This window comes from Poecilia latipinna, unplaced genomic scaffold (genome assembly GCF_001443285.1).
Source record: "Poecilia latipinna isolate Pla-1442-1.1 unplaced genomic scaffold, P_latipinna-1.0 Scaffold14, whole genome shotgun sequence".
Classification (NCBI taxonomy): Eukaryota; Metazoa; Chordata; class Actinopteri; order Cyprinodontiformes; family Poeciliidae; genus Poecilia; species Poecilia latipinna.
In genome coordinates this window covers 380,722-401,463 of record NW_015112630.1, presented here as the reverse complement: position 1 = coordinate 401,463, position 20,742 = coordinate 380,722, and the positions used below count along the sequence as shown (strand labels likewise).

The 20,742-nt window shown below is 41.1% G+C and overlaps 1 protein-coding gene across 2 annotated transcripts; it reads left to right on the top strand.

The window, feature by feature from the left end:
* Window positions 1-271: 271 nt before the first annotated feature.
* On the top strand, window positions 272-19,292 carry fxr2 (FMR1 autosomal homolog 2). 2 transcript variants are annotated; one of them, XM_015031991.1, is made up of 17 exons: window positions 272-1,062; window positions 5,619-5,671; window positions 8,884-8,977; window positions 9,062-9,133; window positions 10,880-11,028; window positions 11,154-11,247; window positions 11,352-11,468; window positions 12,850-13,020; window positions 13,096-13,174; window positions 13,891-14,000; window positions 14,300-14,386; window positions 16,024-16,252; window positions 16,383-16,562; window positions 17,661-17,855; window positions 17,939-18,046; window positions 18,123-18,211; window positions 19,029-19,292. In XM_015031991.1, exons 1-17 carry the CDS (start codon window positions 1,012-1,014, stop codon window positions 19,119-19,121), a joined length of 1,971 nt encoding a protein of 656 aa, XP_014887477.1. In that variant the 5' UTR covers window positions 272-1,011; the 3' UTR covers window positions 19,122-19,292. The 2 variants fall into 2 exon arrangements, with proteins under 2 accessions (XP_014887477.1, XP_014887469.1); XM_015031983.1 differs by having other exon boundaries at window positions 13,891-14,048.
* Window positions 19,293-20,742: the final 1,450 nt, after the last annotated feature.

The following is a 20,742-nucleotide window of genomic DNA, read 5'->3' as shown; positions in this document are numbered from 1 at the left end:
AGCCGGTCGCCGGCCGACTGTTAAGGAATGCTCCCACTCTCTCTCATCAATGAGTGGGTAATATGGAGTACGGGAGTCGGTCAGTGTGAGTGAAATTGCAACTGACACGGGAACAAACCAATGAATTGTGTTAGGATGTGAATCGCCTTCAGTTATTGGTCCCACTCAGAGACCAACCCTTATTTGCTGAGCCAATAACTGATAAAGATGATTGATTGACGAACATTTTAACCAATTGGAAACCCATATTTTCTTTAGGGCAGGTTCTCGAGTGAAGGGGTGGGGTGTTCGAGGTCATTCAGACCCTCTTCGACTCACTCTATCAGCGTGTGTTTGAGGGGTCGGGCGGCTGGTGAGGAATAGTAGCCGGGCGGTTGCACATTTCAGACGGAATTTGAGAAAGACACACCGCCGAAAAATTACACCAGAGGCTGAAGAAACCACCCCCGGTGACGACTTCTGTGAAATATCTCAATGCTGCGTCTGCGCCACACGTCCAACTAACAGAACGCAAACCGGCTACTAGACACTAGCCAAGCTAGCTTCATCCCTGAAAACTGACGGCGTCTGGCTTGTGATAGCTAGCCTCCCAGCTAATTATCCAGCAGCTAACATCATTTAGCGTGCTTCTTCTCGCGCAAGTCGAAACTACAGCAGTCGCTCGCGTTGGAGCCGTTTAGCTCGCGAGCTCTGAATCTCACATTTGGACAAAAACAAATAACGGTCCCCCCTCCACACACTCCTTCCTAAACTAAACTGCCTGCCAGGGGGGACAGCATCTGCGTTGCGTTGCTTGTTGTGACACCCATCACACCCATCTCCCCCAACCCCTTCACCTCTGCCCCCTCCACCTTTTTTTTTTCTCCTCCTCCACCCGAAACACTGGAAATCCAGAGGCTGCCGGAGAGCGGCGAAGGGCCGGTGAAGCTGGGGGTGGGAACGGCTCCGGACTCGCAGGGAGTCGCAACGGTTACGGACGCCAAGCACAGCCGTGGGGATCTATCGAAAAGCATGGACGGGCTGGCCGTGGAGGTTCGCGGCTCGAACGGGGCCTTCTACAAGGTAAACTGCTTGCAGTGGTTGTTTACTGTTGTCCCATTTTAAAGTTTTGTTTCATGGAAAGGCTGCTTTGTTTTCCCCCCCTCCTGAGAGATAAGCTAGCACAGTGTTTCTCAGCTAACGTTAGTGAGGAGGAGGAGGAGCAGATGTGTTCCATTCAGGATAACCGCTAGCTGGTCTTAGCTGAGAAGCTAAGTACACTTGTCATCAGCATGCATGGTTCATGTCTATTCTTTATGAGCAAATGGTAATATAAATTCAATATATTTAAGAAAAAAGTCCCCATATATTGAGAAAACACGGGATGAAGGCATTTAAACCCGGAGCAAGCTAATAAAAAGCAGCCAGCTGTTGTGCAGCTCCTGTAAGAATATATTTGTGTTCTGACTCCCAATGAAGAAGGCAGCCCTGAGGAGGAACAGTTGCTATACAGATAAATACTTTCTGTTTCATTTCTGTGTAAGCCTCTGCTGCTGTTACTCACTGAGAGAAAAATCTAATTAAATATCAAACTTGACTTCTCCTTTAATTCTGTAAATTTTGCGTTCTAAGACCAAACAGTAGGTATTCTGACACACATGGCTCTTCTCTAGAAGCCTTCAGCTGCTCTGCCAGCCCACATCACAGTTTAAGCAACCATCCTATATTTACTCCCACGTTGCTTCACCTGTTGTTTTTGTTTTACAGGGTGACAGGTTTGACTCTGACGTGGTTGAACACTTTCCAAAACCATTTGCCCTCATTATTCCACTGCTTTCCTCCTTTACATGGACTGGTTTACATTTAATTTCCCGCACTGTGTGTGGGGTTCCGGCTCTGTAGAATTCAGCAGGTGTAAAATAAGCTGAAAATGAAGACCCCAACTTCTTCAGGATCAACTCTTAGACTTCTCATATGAGGGAAGTGAGTTGGCACATTTTGGGTTATTTGTCCAGGATGAAGGTTGTAGAGCTTGTGGCTTTAATCAACCACATGGTTGCTGACTTCATGATGAAGATTTCTACTCCTTTCCATGAGTCACATAATATCAGGAGGGCTTGACTTTACTTTGCCCTGCGGCATTTTTGAAACGGATTAATTTTGAAGACAAATCCACTTCTGTACTTGTCTTAAACATACATTTGGTCTTCTGCCTAGACATTATTATTTGGCCGTTTTAGTTGGTGTTTTTTGTTATTGTTGTTTTTTATTAATCGACTGAAAATGCTGTTCATGATCATGATTTTCTGTCCCTGTTACAGATCAGCGTCCTTTAAAATGAACACATGGTCCCAATCAGGACACTTTGTTAAAAGCAATGTAATCTGTTTATAATAAATTAACTCTAGCTGGTGACTCTGTCCCAACTTACTCATAAAGACTTTCTGGAATTGGCACAATCTGCTTTTCCTGGTGATGATGGATATTTCGTCCTACCTGTAATTTCTGCAGGACAGCCTCAATATGCTGCTGCTTCAACTTCATGTTAACATAAATAATATTAGGTAATAAGATAATAATACTGTAAAATGTTCATAGTTTTACTAGGGATGCACCGTTTTAATTGTCCCTGATTTTCTTAATTTGCGATTGGCCGATGAAAAAACGATCTTATCTGTCTTCGCAAAATTCACATCTGGGTTTCCCCGGTTAGTAACAGTCACCCCACTGTTACCAACTTACTGATTTATTATCTATATTTAGTATCTGTTCAACAAACAAAATTGCTATCGGCCTAAATCAGAATCGGCAGGTAAGGGTTTTTAAATATCTGTGATCAGCCAGAGAACTTCAGTTCTCTGGCTGATCCCCTCTGACTTTAACATTTGTTTCTATCTATTCTCTAAAATGCTGCTGCATTCTTCAATAAACTCTTGTGTTGCCCCTGGTGATGTTTTCATTCAGACTCTGAAATGCAAAGCTAACATTAGTATGTTCCTCCCTGTTTTCATTTGGCTCATTGATAATAAATATCGCAACATTTCCAGTTAATCATTTGTGAATGTGAAGACTTTTGATTTAGTTCTATTGTTGGGGATACCATCAAATCATGGGATACAAAAGGAGTTAGAGCTGCAGCAGCCAATACAGTCTGTCTTACCTTCAGCTACGCTGCTAAGAGTGAAAACATATTTGTTTTGAGCAAAAACTGAGAGTCATTCAATCAGCAAAACATTTTCATGAGCTGTAATTCTGTTGTCCAACACATCTGCATTAAAATAATTTCAGAGGCTGGCTCCAGAAAAAGCAGCTGTTTCTATGATACGTCTGACAAAAACAGACATCCCCATTTTAAACAGCCGTCCTCATCTTCCTCTGGTCCCATTAGAGATAAAACAGACAGTAAACCACCCAAAATGCCTTAGATGCACTATAAAAAAAATAAAAAATTGCTCATCTTCTGCTGTCACTCAAGTAGCACAGCGTCTCTGTAGTTGGCCTTTTCAAAAACACCTGAAATCTGTTGAGGGGACTGGGGAACTGGCAGCTGCAGCTCCAAAAGATAAAGTGGCAGCAAAGAGATGGATGCTTAAATGATTCAGCGTCGACAAATGCTTTTTTTTTTTTTTATAGTCTTAAGTTTGTAATTCAGCTCTTTTAAAATATGTTGGTGAAAAGCTGTTGGAAGAAGTGCTGAATTCTACATTGTTTCACTGATGAATGTTTCTGCTGTGTGGTTCAGAGTAAGAATCAGTAGATCCACGACTTACGGCTGCTTCTCACTGGAACTGCATCCACACCTGCAGCCTCTGTCAGCTGATCAGGTTTTCCTAATGCATCCAGAGGCCTGTCGCAATAATCAATAAATCAATAATTTTTATTTGCTGATTTATCGTTTTTCTCTTTCTACCAAAAACTGGATTAGTCTTGAGTCTGATGATTTTATTTTTTTTTTGTTTTTGAAGGACACTTTTGTTTTGAGGCTTCATGATTCATTTTATTTGTTGTTTCTGATTTATTTATTTTGGATATTTAAAATTTCTTCCCATTCCAGTGTTAAATGTTCAATAGAATTTCAAGTGTATTGATCTTTGAGAATGTGTTTTTGAATGATTATGCCATTACTGTTGCATAGCTTGAAAATGGTCTCAAAACAACAATTTTATTGTTTATCACAACAACTTCTGGGACAGTGTATCATCAAACAAAATTTGTTATGGTGACAGACTTGACCACACAGATATGTTAGAACTGTACATGAATGATGTTTCGTGATTAGAAAAATTAATATGACTCCAGGTTATTCAATTACAAAAAAAAAAAAAAAAAAAAAAACTTTAACAACCCCAAAAGAAATGAAATGTTGTTATAACTCTTATCAAAGTATCTTCAAAGAGTTGTGGTGACGCTGTGACCAGGAAGAATCTCCAGTAGCAGCCAGTCTGGCAGTGAATCTGAAAGGCCTCTGACTGAAGACTGTTGTCGTATGAAAGTTTCATGACATAATGGCTCATCTGGGCATCAGAGATGATATTTCACAGTGACATGTCCTGGATGACATCATCACATGTCCTGGATGACATCATCACATGTCCTGGATGACATCATCACATGTCCTGGATGACATCATCACATGTCCTGGATGACATCATCATTGCTAATTCACCCCATTTGCTTTAGCAGCTTTTCTTTAAACCTCTGCCTGGCTCAGGAGTTGACAACCTTTACAACCCCAAAATCATTATCCAAACAAAATTAGATTTTCTTTGTCCAAAAAAAAAAAAAAAGGTTAAAAGATTTTAGGAAAATACTATATGATTTGGTTTTTAATGAAAAATAAAAACATTTATTTTTGATTTTAGGGTTTAAAATAAAGAAAATAATCAAAATTTCCAAATATCATGCACAATTCAGCTTAGTTGTGATTCTCTATTAGCAAGAATGTAGCGACAGCGGCGAGGAACGCTCCCTTGTAACCAGAAGAAACCTCCAGCGTCCAGAACCAGAGCGTCCATCTGCCTCTGATTGGCTGTCATATGAGCAACAGGGGAATCTCCTGAAGAAACCAGGAGGTGTGGGGACCCTCCCCCCACATCTTCAAACGGTTCATTTTTCACCCCTAGAAACGGTCCGGAATGACCCGACCAAAACCGTCCTCACCAGTTTTCCTTGCTTCCCACTGAAGTGGGATCTTCTGAGCCTTTAGTCCCATTTATGGTAGTATCACTCTAAACCCCATCCACCTGTTTTTACCCAGTGATAGATGTGACAGATTTGTGAATCACATATTTTTCTTTCTCAAAACTACTCAGGGAATTTGACACAAGCCATTTAGGCTGCAGACGGACAGTCAGACGAAGAGAGCCGAGGCGTTTTCATCCTGTTAGTGAGAGGAAATTTTCTCTGCTGTCGGTTGTGACTTTCACTCAACGCTGAATTCACAGCCAGAGAACGGTGTCAGCAGCAACGTGCCGCCTTGGCTCCCTATCAGGGCCCAAGATGCTCTGTTTCAGAAGCAGTCACACTGTTGGCCTGAAAGCCAGCTGTCAGCATGCACAAATCTAACGCATACAGTCCAGATCCTTATGTTTCTACAGCATGTGTGATGATTTTTTTTTCTTTTCTGTGTTTTTCTTCAGGGTTTTATCAAAGATGTCCATGAAGACTCACTCACTATTGTATTTGAAAACAAGTAAGTGTGAGCTTTCTGTTCTGTGTACATGTATTAAATAATTGGTTAATAAATTTGGTGGTTTCTGAAATTTTCTCCTTTTTGTCAGGTTACAACAAGAAATGATTTTCTTCTGCCTTCAATGCAGCATTACAATTCTAATTCTCAGATATTTGTACTGAAATACAGATTTATTTTATAACTGCACCAGTAAAACTCACTTAAATACATCAATAGCTTCACAGGCTTCATCTAACATGTAAATTCAACACAACTTTAATTTGTTCAGTCAGTGCAATTAGGAGCATAAGCATGTTATTTTATAGCATAGATCTAACCTTTTTGACAGAAAATAGTGACTTCAATAACGGTCCTCTGTTGGAAAAACCAAGTTATCAGGCAGCTTTGCCTGATAACTTGGAAAGAAGACATTTTGGAAAGTGATCCCTCAATCAGAACCTTGCATTGACCTAAATTTCTCCGCTGAACATATCGAAGGGCAAGATGCTTCAGTTCCAGCAAAAGCCGGTGAACAGGTATCTTCCTTGGAAAAGCAGCGTTATTCCAAGGGCACTGATTTCCACAACAAGTCAAGCAAAGTTTACGTGTCAGGCCAAATGTAAGGAACCTGAATTGGGAAATATCGAACTACAGAAATACTTAATGAGACAGCTTGATGAGATGTTCGACATAAATTGTTAACTAAGTGCTAAACTCAAATACCAGGAAGATCTGTTGAGGAAAATACTGTCAGAGCAAAGACAAAACAGGAAGTCAATGGGGTGGGGCCACGTGTGGGTTGAGTGATTGGCGGGAATTGGAAAAAGAGCTTCTGTTGTTGTTAATTGGACATTTTAGATATTAAAAAGCCAGGACATCAGTACTCATGTTCATCCATTGTAAGATTTTTATTTCTAATTCAAAACAGAAAATTTAAACAATGTGGAACAAAAAGAGCCTTTTAGAAGTCTAAACCTATACAAATTGGGAGAAATTTTGAAATCTATCTTTCTGGGCAAGATCTCTCTCTCTCTCTCTTTATATATAGATATCTGTATATCTATATATCTGTCTCTATACATATGTAATTCTATATATAGATATCTATATATCTACATATCGATATCAATCTATCTATACATAAAGATATTGATATATAGATGTAGATATGTAGACATGTACATGGATATCTCTATAGAGATATGTCTCATATATAGAGAGAGTGAGAGATACAGATTTCTCTATGAATATACATATATCTCAATATAGATGTGTGTATCCTTACTGGGGAGAGTACTCTGGGTTTGTATCTCTTTCTCTCTTTCTCTAAGTTGACTACCTTGATCAAACATGTATAAAATGTAATAAACCTTTCAAATGGTTCAAAAAGTGCAATTTGGAATTCTAAATATAATGTAAAATAAAGTACGATGTCGCTCAGAGCACAAAGCATAGAATTAAACTGAATATATTTGTCTTAATGCATTGTCAGGGACATTGTCACCGATACCCCATCTAGAATTTTTTTTTTCAACATACACTTGCTCATCTACAGGCTGAAGTTTGTGCCCGTTTTCTTTTCAGAGTTGCTCAGTTTCAGCCTAACCGGAAGGAGAATATTCTTAAACGTCACTTTTCAACTTTGTCACAGATTCTCAACTGTATTCCGGGCTGGACTTTGACTAGGACGTTCTAACATTGATATGCTTGGATGTGCTGTAGTAAACCATCAGCTCTCAGCATGGTGCAGGGATGATTGGGTGACTTCTGGAGGCATTTAGGAGTCTGAATTTAAATGTACACTTCTTTTTAGATTTGTATTTGTTTAAAAAGAAACAGTATTTGTGTTAATGATGTATAATGAAAGTTGTAGTTGTAACACGACAAAATATAAAAAAAATCCCCAAGGGGTATGAATGCCTTAGCAAGGAACTGTAGTCTTTAAATAAAAGCTCAAAGGAGAGTAAGTTGGAAATCCGATGACTGTAACAAGACTTTGCTCTAGGCCTTTAAAATGTCCCTCTTCAGCACCTGTGCCTGAGATGCAGCTGTCCGTACGTGTCTTGGAACAGGTCATTTTAAAACCTTCCTGCTCTTCCCGTCTCTGTCCCGACCACACTGCTGCCACAACTTCCTTTCCTCCTGAACCCACCTACTGCCCTCCAGCCCCCAGGTTTCCCTTTGGTCCCTCATGGCTGAGTGTAGATCGTGTGGCTCTTCTAAAAATAGTGATCAATGGTATGTGAGATAGGAGGGGGGGAGGAGTGGTACTACCATGCCCAGTGTCATTTTTGGGATGGTTCCCAGCCCCCTTTCTTGTCCTTCTACTTTCTCTGAGCACATGGAGGTGTTGGAGAAGTTGCCTGTGGGGAAATTCTAAAGGAGTTTTAGTTGCTTAAAAATGATGGATTAAAAAGTGTAAGAGTTGTTCCAGATCAGAGGTTCTACACAAATGAGCTAGATTTCAGTGTGGTCTCCTATCTGTAATATTGTGGTGCACCAATAATTCGGCCCAGATTTCCTTCATTTTTGCACATCTGGCGATACTTTAATGTGAAACTGTTTTTATCCATCTCTTAGGATGTCTGAAAATCAGCCACTGCCCTCTTTTGCTCTTCCAAAAGCAGTTGGCCGACAAACCGGCCAACAAGGTCATGTCTGCACTCAGCACATGTGCAATCAACAGTACTCAACCAACTTAGTAGCTTTGTTGCTTAATTTAGCAATTTTTCAAATTGTGTTTACACAACGCCAGGCTGGAACAAAAAAAAATTGGTGTTAGACAAAATTGGAATTGGCTTTTTAAAGATCAGTAATTTGATTTGAAGGATTTACCCGTCACCATATTCTGAAATAAACTCATGTTCAGCCTCTGCTGATGATTCAAACTCTGAAGTGCTAAGCTAGCATAAGCATGGTTGCTCTGTTTTTATGACTTTTTATGACAAAATTGGCATCAGCGGGTCGGGTGTTTTACAGATCTGTGATCGGCCAGAAAACTGCAATCAGTTCACCACTACTGCATTGGATACCAATGAAAATGATATTTAGCCAATTCAAAGATTATCTTATTGTTGTACAACAAAGACAATTTATTACAGTAGACCAAGATAAGATTACTGACAATATTTAAAATTTTAATGAGCAATCTTTGCAATCAGGACGTTAAATGTCTGAAACTGACGGTATTTAACATGAACTGTGTTAAATCTGTTTGTCTCGTCATGTTGAAGCTGGCAGCCTGAGAGACAGCTGCCGTTCAGCGACGTGCGGCTGCCTCCTCCAGCTGACTACCACAAAGACATCGGCGAAGGCGAGGAGGTGGAGGTGAGAACTGCTGCGCTGCTCCGTTCTAACCCAGGTCTCACACCTGGACTTCCTGCTGAACTAATGCGGCTGTGGTCTCTGTAGGTCTACTCCAGGGCCAACGAACAGGAGCCGTGCGGGTGGTGGTTAGCACGGGTCAGGATGATGAAGGGGGAGGTAGGTGGCTGGATGGTGGGAACATAAAATAACCTGCAGACACAAAAGAATTCACTGTCATTGTTGCTGTCATCTGTTTGAAACAAAGCTAAAAGAAAGTTGTGTGAAGGCGAAAAAGTATGTATACACTTCCTGCTTCCATTTGACTTAAAAGAAAGCAGATGTTAATCGGATGCTGTTGAATAATTAATAATGAACTAAACCAGCTGTATAAAAGCAGGACTTTTATCAGTTTTCTGCTCGGTGTTATGAGAGTGAGTCTGTGTTTACACAATGCCAGGCTGGAAAAACACCAATGACATAAACCCCCTGTAGTGTGTGTTGTTTCACTATTATTTAAACATATTATACTGCTTGGGTTACTGCTGTCAAGATACAAAACCCAGCGCTAATTTAAATGTAACGCACACAATACAAATAACTGAAGGTACCCAGAATATAAATGAGCTGAGCTGTAACTCTGACTGTGAGGTTTACAGGAGCTGCTTGGATCCTTTCAATGTGTGGAATATGAATCAACTGGCCTTCTTTAGGGTTGTCATAATAATAAAACTTCAAATTCCATACTGATACTAAGAAAAATAATTTTTTTAAATGGCTCAGGATTTGCCAAAATTCTAATTACAATGTGGCAGCATTTTAGCCTCCTTAATTAGGCCAGAAACCAATAAGTAGGGGAGAATTTAGCTGTTATTTATAAAAATGTTAAATTTAAAAAATCTCACTTCCTTCGTTTGACAAAACAGTAGAACACTTAGTATAACTAATGTTAGCTAACCTGGACAGTATTATTTTTCTTTTGTAAATTTGCCCCTTATTGTAGTTTCACATTCTGTTTTGTTTTAGCTCAGTGTTAATCTTTATACTTCCATTAACCTTTAATCTTTATATTTATATTCTGTTCCAATTTTCTTTCTGAAAATATTTTGATTCAGTTCTGCGGTGATTTCATTTCATGATAGCTGCTTGTCTTTAGCATGTGCTTCCATTAGCCAATTATCTGCTGATACAAATAAATGATACTATCTGGTATTTCCCTGCGTTAATTCGTACTGCAGTAGAACAGAGCGCTGCGGGATGTGGAACTTTGAGCCTCTGTTATCGCAGTGTTGCTGCTGGAGGAAATACAGCAGTTTGGTGAATGTAATCGGGACCGTTTGTATTGATTCCTACTCAAATGAGTATCTTTGAACCGAGATGTTGATTCGTTTGACCGCCGTGACCTCAGGCTGGTGAATGTGTGACAATAGTTTGAGAAGAGGTGAAGAAGTAACTCTTGCTTTAGATTAATTTGCAAACAGTTAAAAATTTAGTTCTTAACAATTTGAAGTCCATCATCGGGGCATTTATTCAAAGTGGAAAACCTCAGCTTCCCTGATTTAGCTTCACCTTTGTTAAATTAATCAATTTAAACCCTAAAGGCCAGATAATTTAATAATACCTTAAAAAATCTGAATCATACAGTTTAGTAAGTGGGTGCTTAACTACTCCCAGTTACTGGTGTAGTTGAGCACCAGGTTTTAATTGGCTAATCTTGACTGTAGCTCTGATGGTTTAAAATTACATTAATTTCAGTAATCATCATAAAACCACAATCAGTCCAAGTCTCTTAACCGAGCAGCAGTCTGAATAGTAGGAGATAAAACCCTAACTGCCTGATCCTGGGGATTTTTTTGAATTTCTTAAACTAAAACAACTAAACATTACTCCCTATAACTGTTATAAATGTCTGTTGTGCCGTTTCAGTTTTACGTAATCGAATACGCAGCTTGCGATGCCACATACAACGAGATTGTCACGTCGGAGCGCATCAGGCCTCTGAACCCCAACAGCCCCGCCTCTCGAAACACGTTTCACAAGATCACCATCCCTGTCCCAGAAGACCTGAGGGACATGTGAGTCCGCTTTTGTCCAGCTTTATTATGATGCTGAGATTTCTCACCAGTTTTCTGTAGATAATGAGCAGTGCTGTTAACTTGTGTGTGTGTGTGTGTGTGTGTGTGTGTCTTGTTTTTGTCAGATGTGCAAACGATGCCATTCACAAAGACTTCAGAAAAGCTATTGGAGCCAACTGCATCTTCTACAGCGCTCAAACACATGAGCTCATTGTCCTGGTTAGGAAATTCCAAAATCCCTTGCTTAATTTGTGAAACTATATAATTGTTAGATCTAACATTGACCCGTTTTTTGTTTTTGTTTCTCCCCCTCCTCCCACAAGTCCACAAACGACACAACGGTAAAGCGTGCAACACTCCTGAGTGACATGCATTTTCGCAGCATCCGCACCAAGCTCATCCTAATGTCCCGCAACGAAGAAGCCACCAAACATTTGGAGGTAAAATGTTTACCAGCAAATATTCATTGATTTTATTTCACAAAGGTTGTCCCTGTTGGCCTTAGATTTCATCTTCAGGATGGTAACAATGTGGTTCTAAGTAGTTATTTGCATAAAAATGCTTCCAGAGGGCTTGCACACGGTGAGCTAATGGGCTCCGCATGGTTGGGCCAACATGCCGAGTCCGTTCTCATTGTCACAGTTGGGTGATGAAAATCCTGTCATTTGTTCTCTGCTTCATGTCCATCACCCCTTCTTCAACTTTTCACCCTGTCTCCATGCGATCCTATTGAGTGACTGGTCTGAATTTTGCGGATGTGTTTATTTATGGGGCCAGGCCAAACTTCTCAACTTCCAAAAGCTGTTTTTTTTTTTTTTTCCAGCCAGAGAACGTTCAGGAAGTACGTACTGAAACCTTAAAATCCCTCTGCCCGGTTCTGGTTTGATGCAGAGAACATTCCTCTGACTCCTTCCATTCTTTTTTTTTTTTTTTACCAATAAAATGGAAAAATGAGATGACGTTTTCCAGCTCATCAGTCATTATTTCCTCCTCTGAACTCATGAACTTATGTAATAGTCGATCCTCTCATCATGATCGCTGTGTTTACTGTGAACCACACACAGCAAAACACCAGAAGCGGTTTAACTGGAGCTCAGCTCAGGGGGTCTTGAAACAAAAGCGGTTGAAACCACATGACCGTGTGTCAACAAATGGACTTCAGTCCCACCATGCTGGACCTTTTAGTCTCCAGAAATTTCAAGCAGGCCTTACTTTTACTCACAGGTTAGATTCACTGCTGTTCCTGTCATCTGGGGCTAAAAAACCTAAAACATTCTTTTTCCAGTTTGGTTCATATTCTTGGAAGTAGCAGTTTCCCAATAACCTTATGTCAAAGATTGTGATTTTTAGAGTGCACAGATAAATCGGCTAGCCTAAAAACTGACCCAATTTTCTTAATTTTGGGAGATCGGCAACCAGCTGAAGTTTAGATCATAAAACGATCTCATCCACAGATCTTATCTGCTGCTGCAAAGCTCTGAAAATCAGCCAGTGTCCCCTAGAGAGGGCACTGGCTGACTACTGTCAACACGCCCCCAGCGTGTTAACAGTAGTTCCCCCAATGATGCTGAGTCATTGTAAATAACTTTTCACACACAAAAACAAAATTGTAATCAGCTTTTAAACATTGGTTATCAGGCAGAATACTGCAATCAGTGTGCCCACATGAAAAGGAAAACACAAGGACTTTCAGCCGTACTGCCTCTGGGGTCAGTGGCTGAGCTGATGAGCAGAACACCAGCATAAAATGAACCAGTGAGACACGTACCTGTCCACTTTTAGTCTTCCTGATGTAGCTTGTGTTTGGGTTCCCTTTCTTAGACCAGTAAGCAACTAGCAGCAGCGTACCAGGAAGAGGTCCGAGTCAGAGAGGACCTGATGGGCCTCGCCATCGGCTCCCACGGTGCCAACATCCAGCAGGCCAGGAAGGTGCCTGGAGTGACGGCCATCGAGCTGGAGGAGGAGAGCTGCACCTTCAGGATCTACGGAGAGGTGAGCGCCCCACTGAGGCCGCTGCTGTTAGCTGCAGCTCCCTGAACGCTCTCTGATGCTGGACTTTTGTTTCAGACTCCTGAGGCTGTGAAGCAGGCGAGAGAATATCTGGAGTTCAAAGAAGACTACTTCCAGGTTCCCAGGAACCTTGTAGGTGAGTGAAGCAGCTTGACCTTCACATCATTTGATGGCTTTAGCCGTATTTGCATGGGATTAGTTTTATCTGTTTGTAATGATTGCAAATTGTCTGTTTTTAATCCTGTACCAGTCGGAGATGTCAGTAATTTATGGAAAAATTCCCCTGCTGTGTTTTGCTGAACTCTGAGGTCCTGTAATAACACTGATCACTTCTTGTTTTAGATGGTGTAGTTGGACTGATTATGGCAGTATTTTTCATTCTTTGCTATTTTTATAATGCAAAACGCTTCAATAGAACTTTCCTGCCAACAGTAACTCTGAAGAATTTGATTTAATATAAGTTACAACAACATTTAATCTCCCTTTGGGATCAATAAAGTATTTTGGAATTTGGATCAAAATAGTGGCTCCCATCAAGTATTGCACTGTACGGTAAGAATGGTTTACTTCTGTCATACAGCTGGCAGGCACACTGAGCTGTGGCCACAGCCGGAAAAGTAGTTTGAACATCGACTCCTGATTCCTCAAGTTGACTGAACACAGCTTGTTAACTTCATATCTTGGAGATGGATGTAAATTTCAGCGACATCTCAGGATTCAGTCCTCCTGTGCAAATGCGCCACATAAAAAGCAGACGTTGTGGAGAGATTTATTTATTACATGGCGTCCCCAGATGATGTTTGTCCCGTGCAAATATGGCTTTTGACGCTCTTTGCTTCCGTTTCCTTCCAGGCAAAGTCATCGGAAAGAACGGCAAAGTCATCCAGGAGATAGTGGACAAGTCGGGCGTGGTCCGCGTCCGGATCGAGGGAGACAACGACAAAAAGCTTCCCCGTGAGGAGGTAGGCAGGCAGGGGGCTGGCAGAGACGACACTGCCAGCAGCAAAGAGGTGAATGCTCCGTTCGGCCCGTCTCTCTGACACCCACTCATTCCTTCTGCTTTGCTGCTCCACGCTGCCTCTTTGTTCCTCCTGCCCTGTCAGTAGTGCTTCCGCTATAACGGCTCTCAACACACAGCTAGCTGTATTTGTAGTGTGTGGCTCTCATGTTCTGTTGCTATTAGTTGATGGATTTACATGTTTCTGTTTTTTGTTTTCGACACCGTGATTAAACCCTGAATTTGTCGTTTGTGCTTCATTAGGGCATGGTTCCCTTTGTGTTTGTTGGAACTAAGGAAAACATCAGCAATGCTCAGGCCTTGTTGGAGTACCATGTCTCCTACCTGCAGGTTGGTTCATCCAGTTTGTCTCTCTTAAATACAGTAGATGGAAAAACTCTGCGTGGTCCAAAGCTAACCTCAATCAATGTGAACACATCTGCACTGTGAAACATGGAGGTGGCAGCATATTACTGTGGGGATGCTGTTATTCAGCAAACTTGGAAGAAATCTTTAAACAAACCTAAATCACCCAATGACTATCAGCAGAGGGTGTTCCACAAATTAGTAGAATAAAGATGAAATATTACCAGAAAAAAGTCGTAAAATTACAATCAAAGTTATTTTGAGATCTCAGTTGTGATATTTACGATGAGACGTGAGCAGCTGGTCTAGTCTGTGTGGTTTCCTTCAAAATAGACACAGCAGTTTGTGCAATCACTTCAAACTGCTGCTACTGATGACAAAAATGAAGTATGTCCCATCTGTAAAACCAACAGCAAACTATTAACTTCACAAGATGCTCAACATTCCTCATTTTAATATTTAATTTTTTGTGTGGAAGTTATTATAAAATGACTACTTCATTCTTCTAATATTATGACTGTATTCTTGTATTATTAGAATCTTATTTTGGCAATAATAGTTGACATTTCGCAAAATATCATGTTTATTGCTTATGTCATAGTCAACTGATTTTATAATGTAAAACACTTAGGACTGCCTTGTTGCTGAAATATGGTACACAAATAAACTTGACTTAATATTATAACTTTATTCTGGTAATATTTACTTTTATTGCATCTTTATTCAGGTAATGTGACTTTGTTTAACTTTATTCTTGTAATCTTATGACATTTTTGTCATATTGTTGCTACGACCTCATTCTTGTATTGTTACGACTTCATTGTTATATGACTTTATTCTTATGTTCTTATGACAATGTATATATCAGATATCTATATAGGCCTAAATTTTCAAATGGCACATTCCTTGTTCTCATATCTGAGTTTGCATCAGGGGGTTTACTTCTTTCACTCTGACTGCGTTCCCTTACTAGTCTGTTAGTGGTGAGCCTGCAGACCCGTCACCTGTCTCCTGCTGGCCTGAAGCCCCAGGAGGGAAGCTGCTGATAGTCTGGTTTTGGCCTTACCTCATGAGCTTTTATAAATAGCTCCTCTCTGTGGGGCCGGCTACAGGGTGCACCAGGGTGTAGGTTACAGGCTATCCAGACCCTCAGCTTCCAAAGATAACTCCAAGCCCCCCCTGCCCTGCCTCTTTTCCCCCTCACCTCCCATAAGGATCCAGCTGTCATTGGTGGAGTCAGCTGTCACACTCCCATTAGAGAACTGCTGCCCACTTCCTTCTGCCTTCAGGTCCAGAAAGTATCTCTGTAGTGACAAACACAATGAAAGCATCTTGTTTCTAGTGTTTGTTCTGCTCTAAGGAGTAAAACCTGGGGAGTAAAAAGTTCTCATTCAGACTTGTTAAAGACTTGGAAACAGTCATTTGACTATAAATATTTTTGCGTTACTGCCACCTACTGGGGAATATGAGAAAATGCAAAGAAATAAACAACTAGTTTTTTTTTTTTTACAGGTGAGATTTATTAAAAACAAATAAAGAGAGGTTTACCTTATTTTACCTCCAGTATGTATTTGAATAAGTTCAGCAAATACCACAGAGGTTGATAACAGCATGTTCTGCAGGAGGTGGAGCAGCTGCGCCTCGAGCGCCTCCAGATTGACGAGCAGCTCCGTCAGATCGGGGTGGGATACCGCGCGGCCCCCAGCCGGCCTGCTGGCCCCGCAGGGCCCGGTGGCGACCGGGAGAAAGGTTACATGACGGACGAGAGTAGCAACTCTCTCCACGCCTCGCGTACGTACGGCGGGCGTGGCCGAGGACGAAGAGCCTCCAACACCCAGTACTCTGGATACGGTGAGATGGAAGGAACAAAAACACTTCACTTGGATATGATGCAACAGTGTTTTCCCTGTAGATTTACAGCTGATTATTTAAAAAAAAACACATTTGTTTTTGTTAATAAATGTTTGATTTTTGTTCCCAGGCACAAACTCCGAACTATCAAATGCTTCCGAATCGGAGGACGTCAACGACCGCGAACTGAGGCCCCGTGGCATCGGTGGGGACGAGAGAGGCTCCAGGCGGGGAGGCAGGGGCCGAGGTGCAAACTCGGGACGGGGTCGTGGTGGCCCCGCAGCCAAGCCCTCCAACTCAATTAGCTCAGGTATGTTACATTTCATTGCTCTTTTCAAGGCAATCGCCCTAGTAACTCTGGAGGAGCTGCAGAGCCAAGGCTCATGTAGAAGAAATCTGGCTTCTATGGAAGAGGAGAACCTTTGTCAAAAGAATGTAAAATGTACAGACCCATTCAATAAATGAGAATGTTATTGAAAAGTTAATTTATTTTAGGAACTTTAACACTAAATGAAACATAGTAAATAGACTGACTACACACAGATGGATGTTTGAAAGTCTTTATTTCTGTTCTGGTTTTTCACTTACATTTAATTAAAATAGCAAATTTAAAATTAAAATATTAATTAAAATCAGACCAATAAAATTTTTCTTTAAAATAAATGTAGCTATTATGCTTAATATAGGTTGTAATTGGTCAAAATATACTTTTAATCTGATGAATGTCATCAGAATTCATATTATTTTTTGAATATGAATGTACTTGGTTTGGAAGACAACCAGTTGGAAGCTGAAAAACACTTGTGACGGTGCTGGAGGCTCAGTGACCATAAACACACAGACAGAGCTATAATGGACTGGTTTAGATGGGAGCATTTATACTAAGGTTGGCCAAAGTCCAGCTCTAAATCTAATTGGCAAAATTTATGAATGGATGTCCACAGATTTTGGACATAAAACAGACGTTTACAGATGAAGTTTAGATGTTCAGAGTTGGAAGAGACAGACAGGATTTTTTTCTCTCTCTACAATTTGTCAAAAATTTTAAAAATAAAATAATTTTTCATCACAATCAGGTGCTAGTATGCCTAAATATATTAAATAAATAACTGTGTAGTAAAAGAAATTATGTTGAAGTTTATGTTGTAATATGTGGAGTTTTCCACTTTGAATCATTTATGTTGTAATAAGGCTATGTGTGATGAGTAGGAGTGCACCGAGCTTAAAAAAAACCTAACCTGTCAATTCTGATTCTGTCAGATACCATTTTTCCCCCTTTTTTTACATATGCGTGTGTGAAATGTCACTTGGTAGTTCTGCAGAATATGGATTTTCATTTCATACACTATTTATTGAATTAACTTAGACAAATGATAAAAATGTTGAGTCATATTTGTGATCTTGTCAGTTCTGAGGGATCCAGACAGCAACCCGTACGCTCTGCTGGAGGGAGAGGGCGAGCTTGCAGACGCCGACCTCAGTGAGGGCATGGCGGGGGACCGCCACAGACGCTCCCGCCGGCGCCGTAATGACCAGGAGCCCAGCGTGATGGACGCCGCCACAGAGTCGGACAATCAGGCCGGCCCCAGTGAGAACGGACTAGGTGAGAACCACCTGGTGTGTCGCAGACGGCTGAAAGTAAAACTTCTCCAGAACTTAATCAGTTTTTGCCGATTTGATGATTAGACGATGAAGCTCGACCTCAGCGTCGCAACCGAAGCCGCCGGCGCCGTAACCGTGGCAGCCGGCCAGAGGGAGGGTCGGCCAGTCGTGACAGACAGCCGGGAGAAAGTGGTGAGCAGCAGCGCTCTCTAGGGAATCAACACACACTCCCTCTGAGTGTTCCAGCTGACAGTTTGATGTCTTTCAGTGACCGTAGCTGACTACATATCCCGTCCTGAGTCCCAGAGCCGACAGAACCTGCCTCAGAAGGAGAACCACTCTGGACCTGAACCCAAGGTAAATGCATAGACACACCAATCAGAGTTCTGGGACTCATTTTCAATCTTTTGTTAACCAATGAACTTCTGATTCCAGCTTTTCTTTAGGTCAAAATGAAAAGAGAAATTGTTCAAAAAATAAGTAAAAACCACACACAACTTAAACCATAAATAAAATGGCTTATGAAGGCTCACTAAACAAAATTGTCCTTCAAAAAATATTAATCAGAATGGAAATGATCGAGCTCATTTTAATTTATCATCTGATTAATTACTTACTGCGTATCAGAGCCATTGCACATAGAGTTAATTTCCGCCAAAAAAAATCACAAATTTTGAGATTAATTCCAGACATTTTTTCAAAATAACTGGAAAATTTTTCTGAGTTTTAGTCGAAGCTCTTTGACTTTTTAAACTTAGCTAAGTTCAGAATTTTCTGGCTGAAATTTACTTTGTTTTTTCTATCTACAATGGCCCTGACATGCCATCATTGTGACGGGTTTAATAATGAGATTATTGCAAATTTGACTAACTTCACCTGCAGATGGTAGTATTTCTTCTGCTATGCCACTATAGTGAGTATCTCACTGATTTTGAAAACAGCCAACTTTGAGAGTTCTTCCTACAGTAATTTCCACATCAAGCGGCATTGTTGGCACTAAAAACGATGCCTCCATGTCACATTTTTTAGTTTCTAACTGGTTAGGTGCTGATGAGGGTTGACAAAGCTGAAAATCTTCTGTCTCTGGTCAACAGCTGATTTGTTGTTGCATCTCTAACACAGAGCTTCCAAGATTGGTTTGTGCTGAATCTCAACATTTCTCTCCCATTCACAGGAGAACGGAACCAGTGCAAAGAAGGAGGAGCGAACGCCCTCAAAGCGTTCTCCTAGCAAAGAGACACCGACTTTGGTCAACGGGGTCTCATAAGGAGACGAGCCCCCACTCCCTCGCGAACCCAAGTCTCAAGCAAGACTCCATGGCAAACTGTGTCCCTGCTTGCATTAACTTAAACCTTAAGAGATGAAAAGTACCTGACAAAATACCTGAGTTCATACTATGAGATGGAAAAAGTATAAAAAACTAAAAAAACAAAAAAAAGAAAATCGACAAACGCATCTACTTAAAACCACACGTTAACGGTGTATGCTATCCTATCTATCAGTACTTAGTGCTTATTTAAAAACTCAACTAGCTTGCCAAACGAGAGCTGGTGCATATTTCTCAAGATACTGAAAACACAAACAGGACAAGACTTTATTATTTTTTTTAACGGTTGACTTTCTTTGTGTCCTTTTTGTTTAATGTTAATTCTGTTCATTGTTTATCACTGGTTTGGACTGGGCCGTTGCTCTCTCCACCAAAAAAAAATCGGACGTGTCTCGGTGTTAGCAGAACCGACGAGAGATGTGAACCGCAGGCGTGCGAGCAGACAGTCCTGTAGTTCATGCGAAGCAGTGTTCATGCAGAGCAAAGATGGACAGATCGGAATATTGATAGACATTGTGCCTTGAATTTGGAAAAAAAAAGAAATAAAAACTTAAGTTTTTCCATAAAGTTTGGTTTTGTTTCCTGATAAGACGTAACAAGAGGGGGAAGTTCTTCTAGTTTTATTTTTTATTTAAAATTTGGTTTGATGGATGGAACAGAAGGGGAGTGATCTAGAATCAGAAAATGGCTGACCAGTGTAAGAGTGGGAAGGGGTAAACCAAGTCTGGTGCCAAATACAAAATCCTAACGGCGCTCGTCCTCATTCCGTGTATAATGGGGGCGGGGGGCAGAGCGTGCAGACCCGTTAGTGCACACGAGTGAAGGGATTTGGCAACGATAAAACTAAACCACGAGGGTTGACATAACAAAGCAAAGTGCTGAGGGGATGTTGTGATCCCCCTCTTGCCTATAGATCTTTCGACGGTCCAGGGCTGAGTCCAGACAGGCACACTTGAACTGTAGATTTAAATTTACAAAGAAAACTACACAGTGCCTCTTTCTCTGTGTCAGAGGGGCGGCGGCAACTTCAGCCTCCGCTGATTTCAACCACTGCAGTGGACGGCTCCGGAAGCACCGGGGGGGCTTCTAATAGGAGGGCGTGGAGGGCCGAGAAACTGCAGACTGTGGGACTGGGAGGAGAGCCACATGGCACACAGTTACACATACACACACAGAGCACCAGGGGGCGCACAGATCAATGCGGTTTGCGGGAGAGGGAAAAAAAAGAAGCAAGATGTCTGTCCTGTAGAGGGCAGTAGAGTTGGGTTGAAGGGACTGGAAACCTCAGTGGCTCTCTGCTCATGTTGTTACTGTTGTCTTGGTTACAGCTCTCCGTTCTTACTTTTTTGTTGCTATTTCCACATCTTTAGAAAAATCTGAAATAAAACATTGAAGTGAAATCAACCTCTCCTGTGGAAATGAGCTCTGATTTCTTTGTCTTGTGAGTTTGCAGTCTATTTTTCTATCTTGCATGGCATTTAGTTACTGAGTGGTGCCTGTCCAGTGCATGAGGAAAGGATATTATTAATCCTTTTTTTTTTTTTTTTTTTTTTTTTTTTTT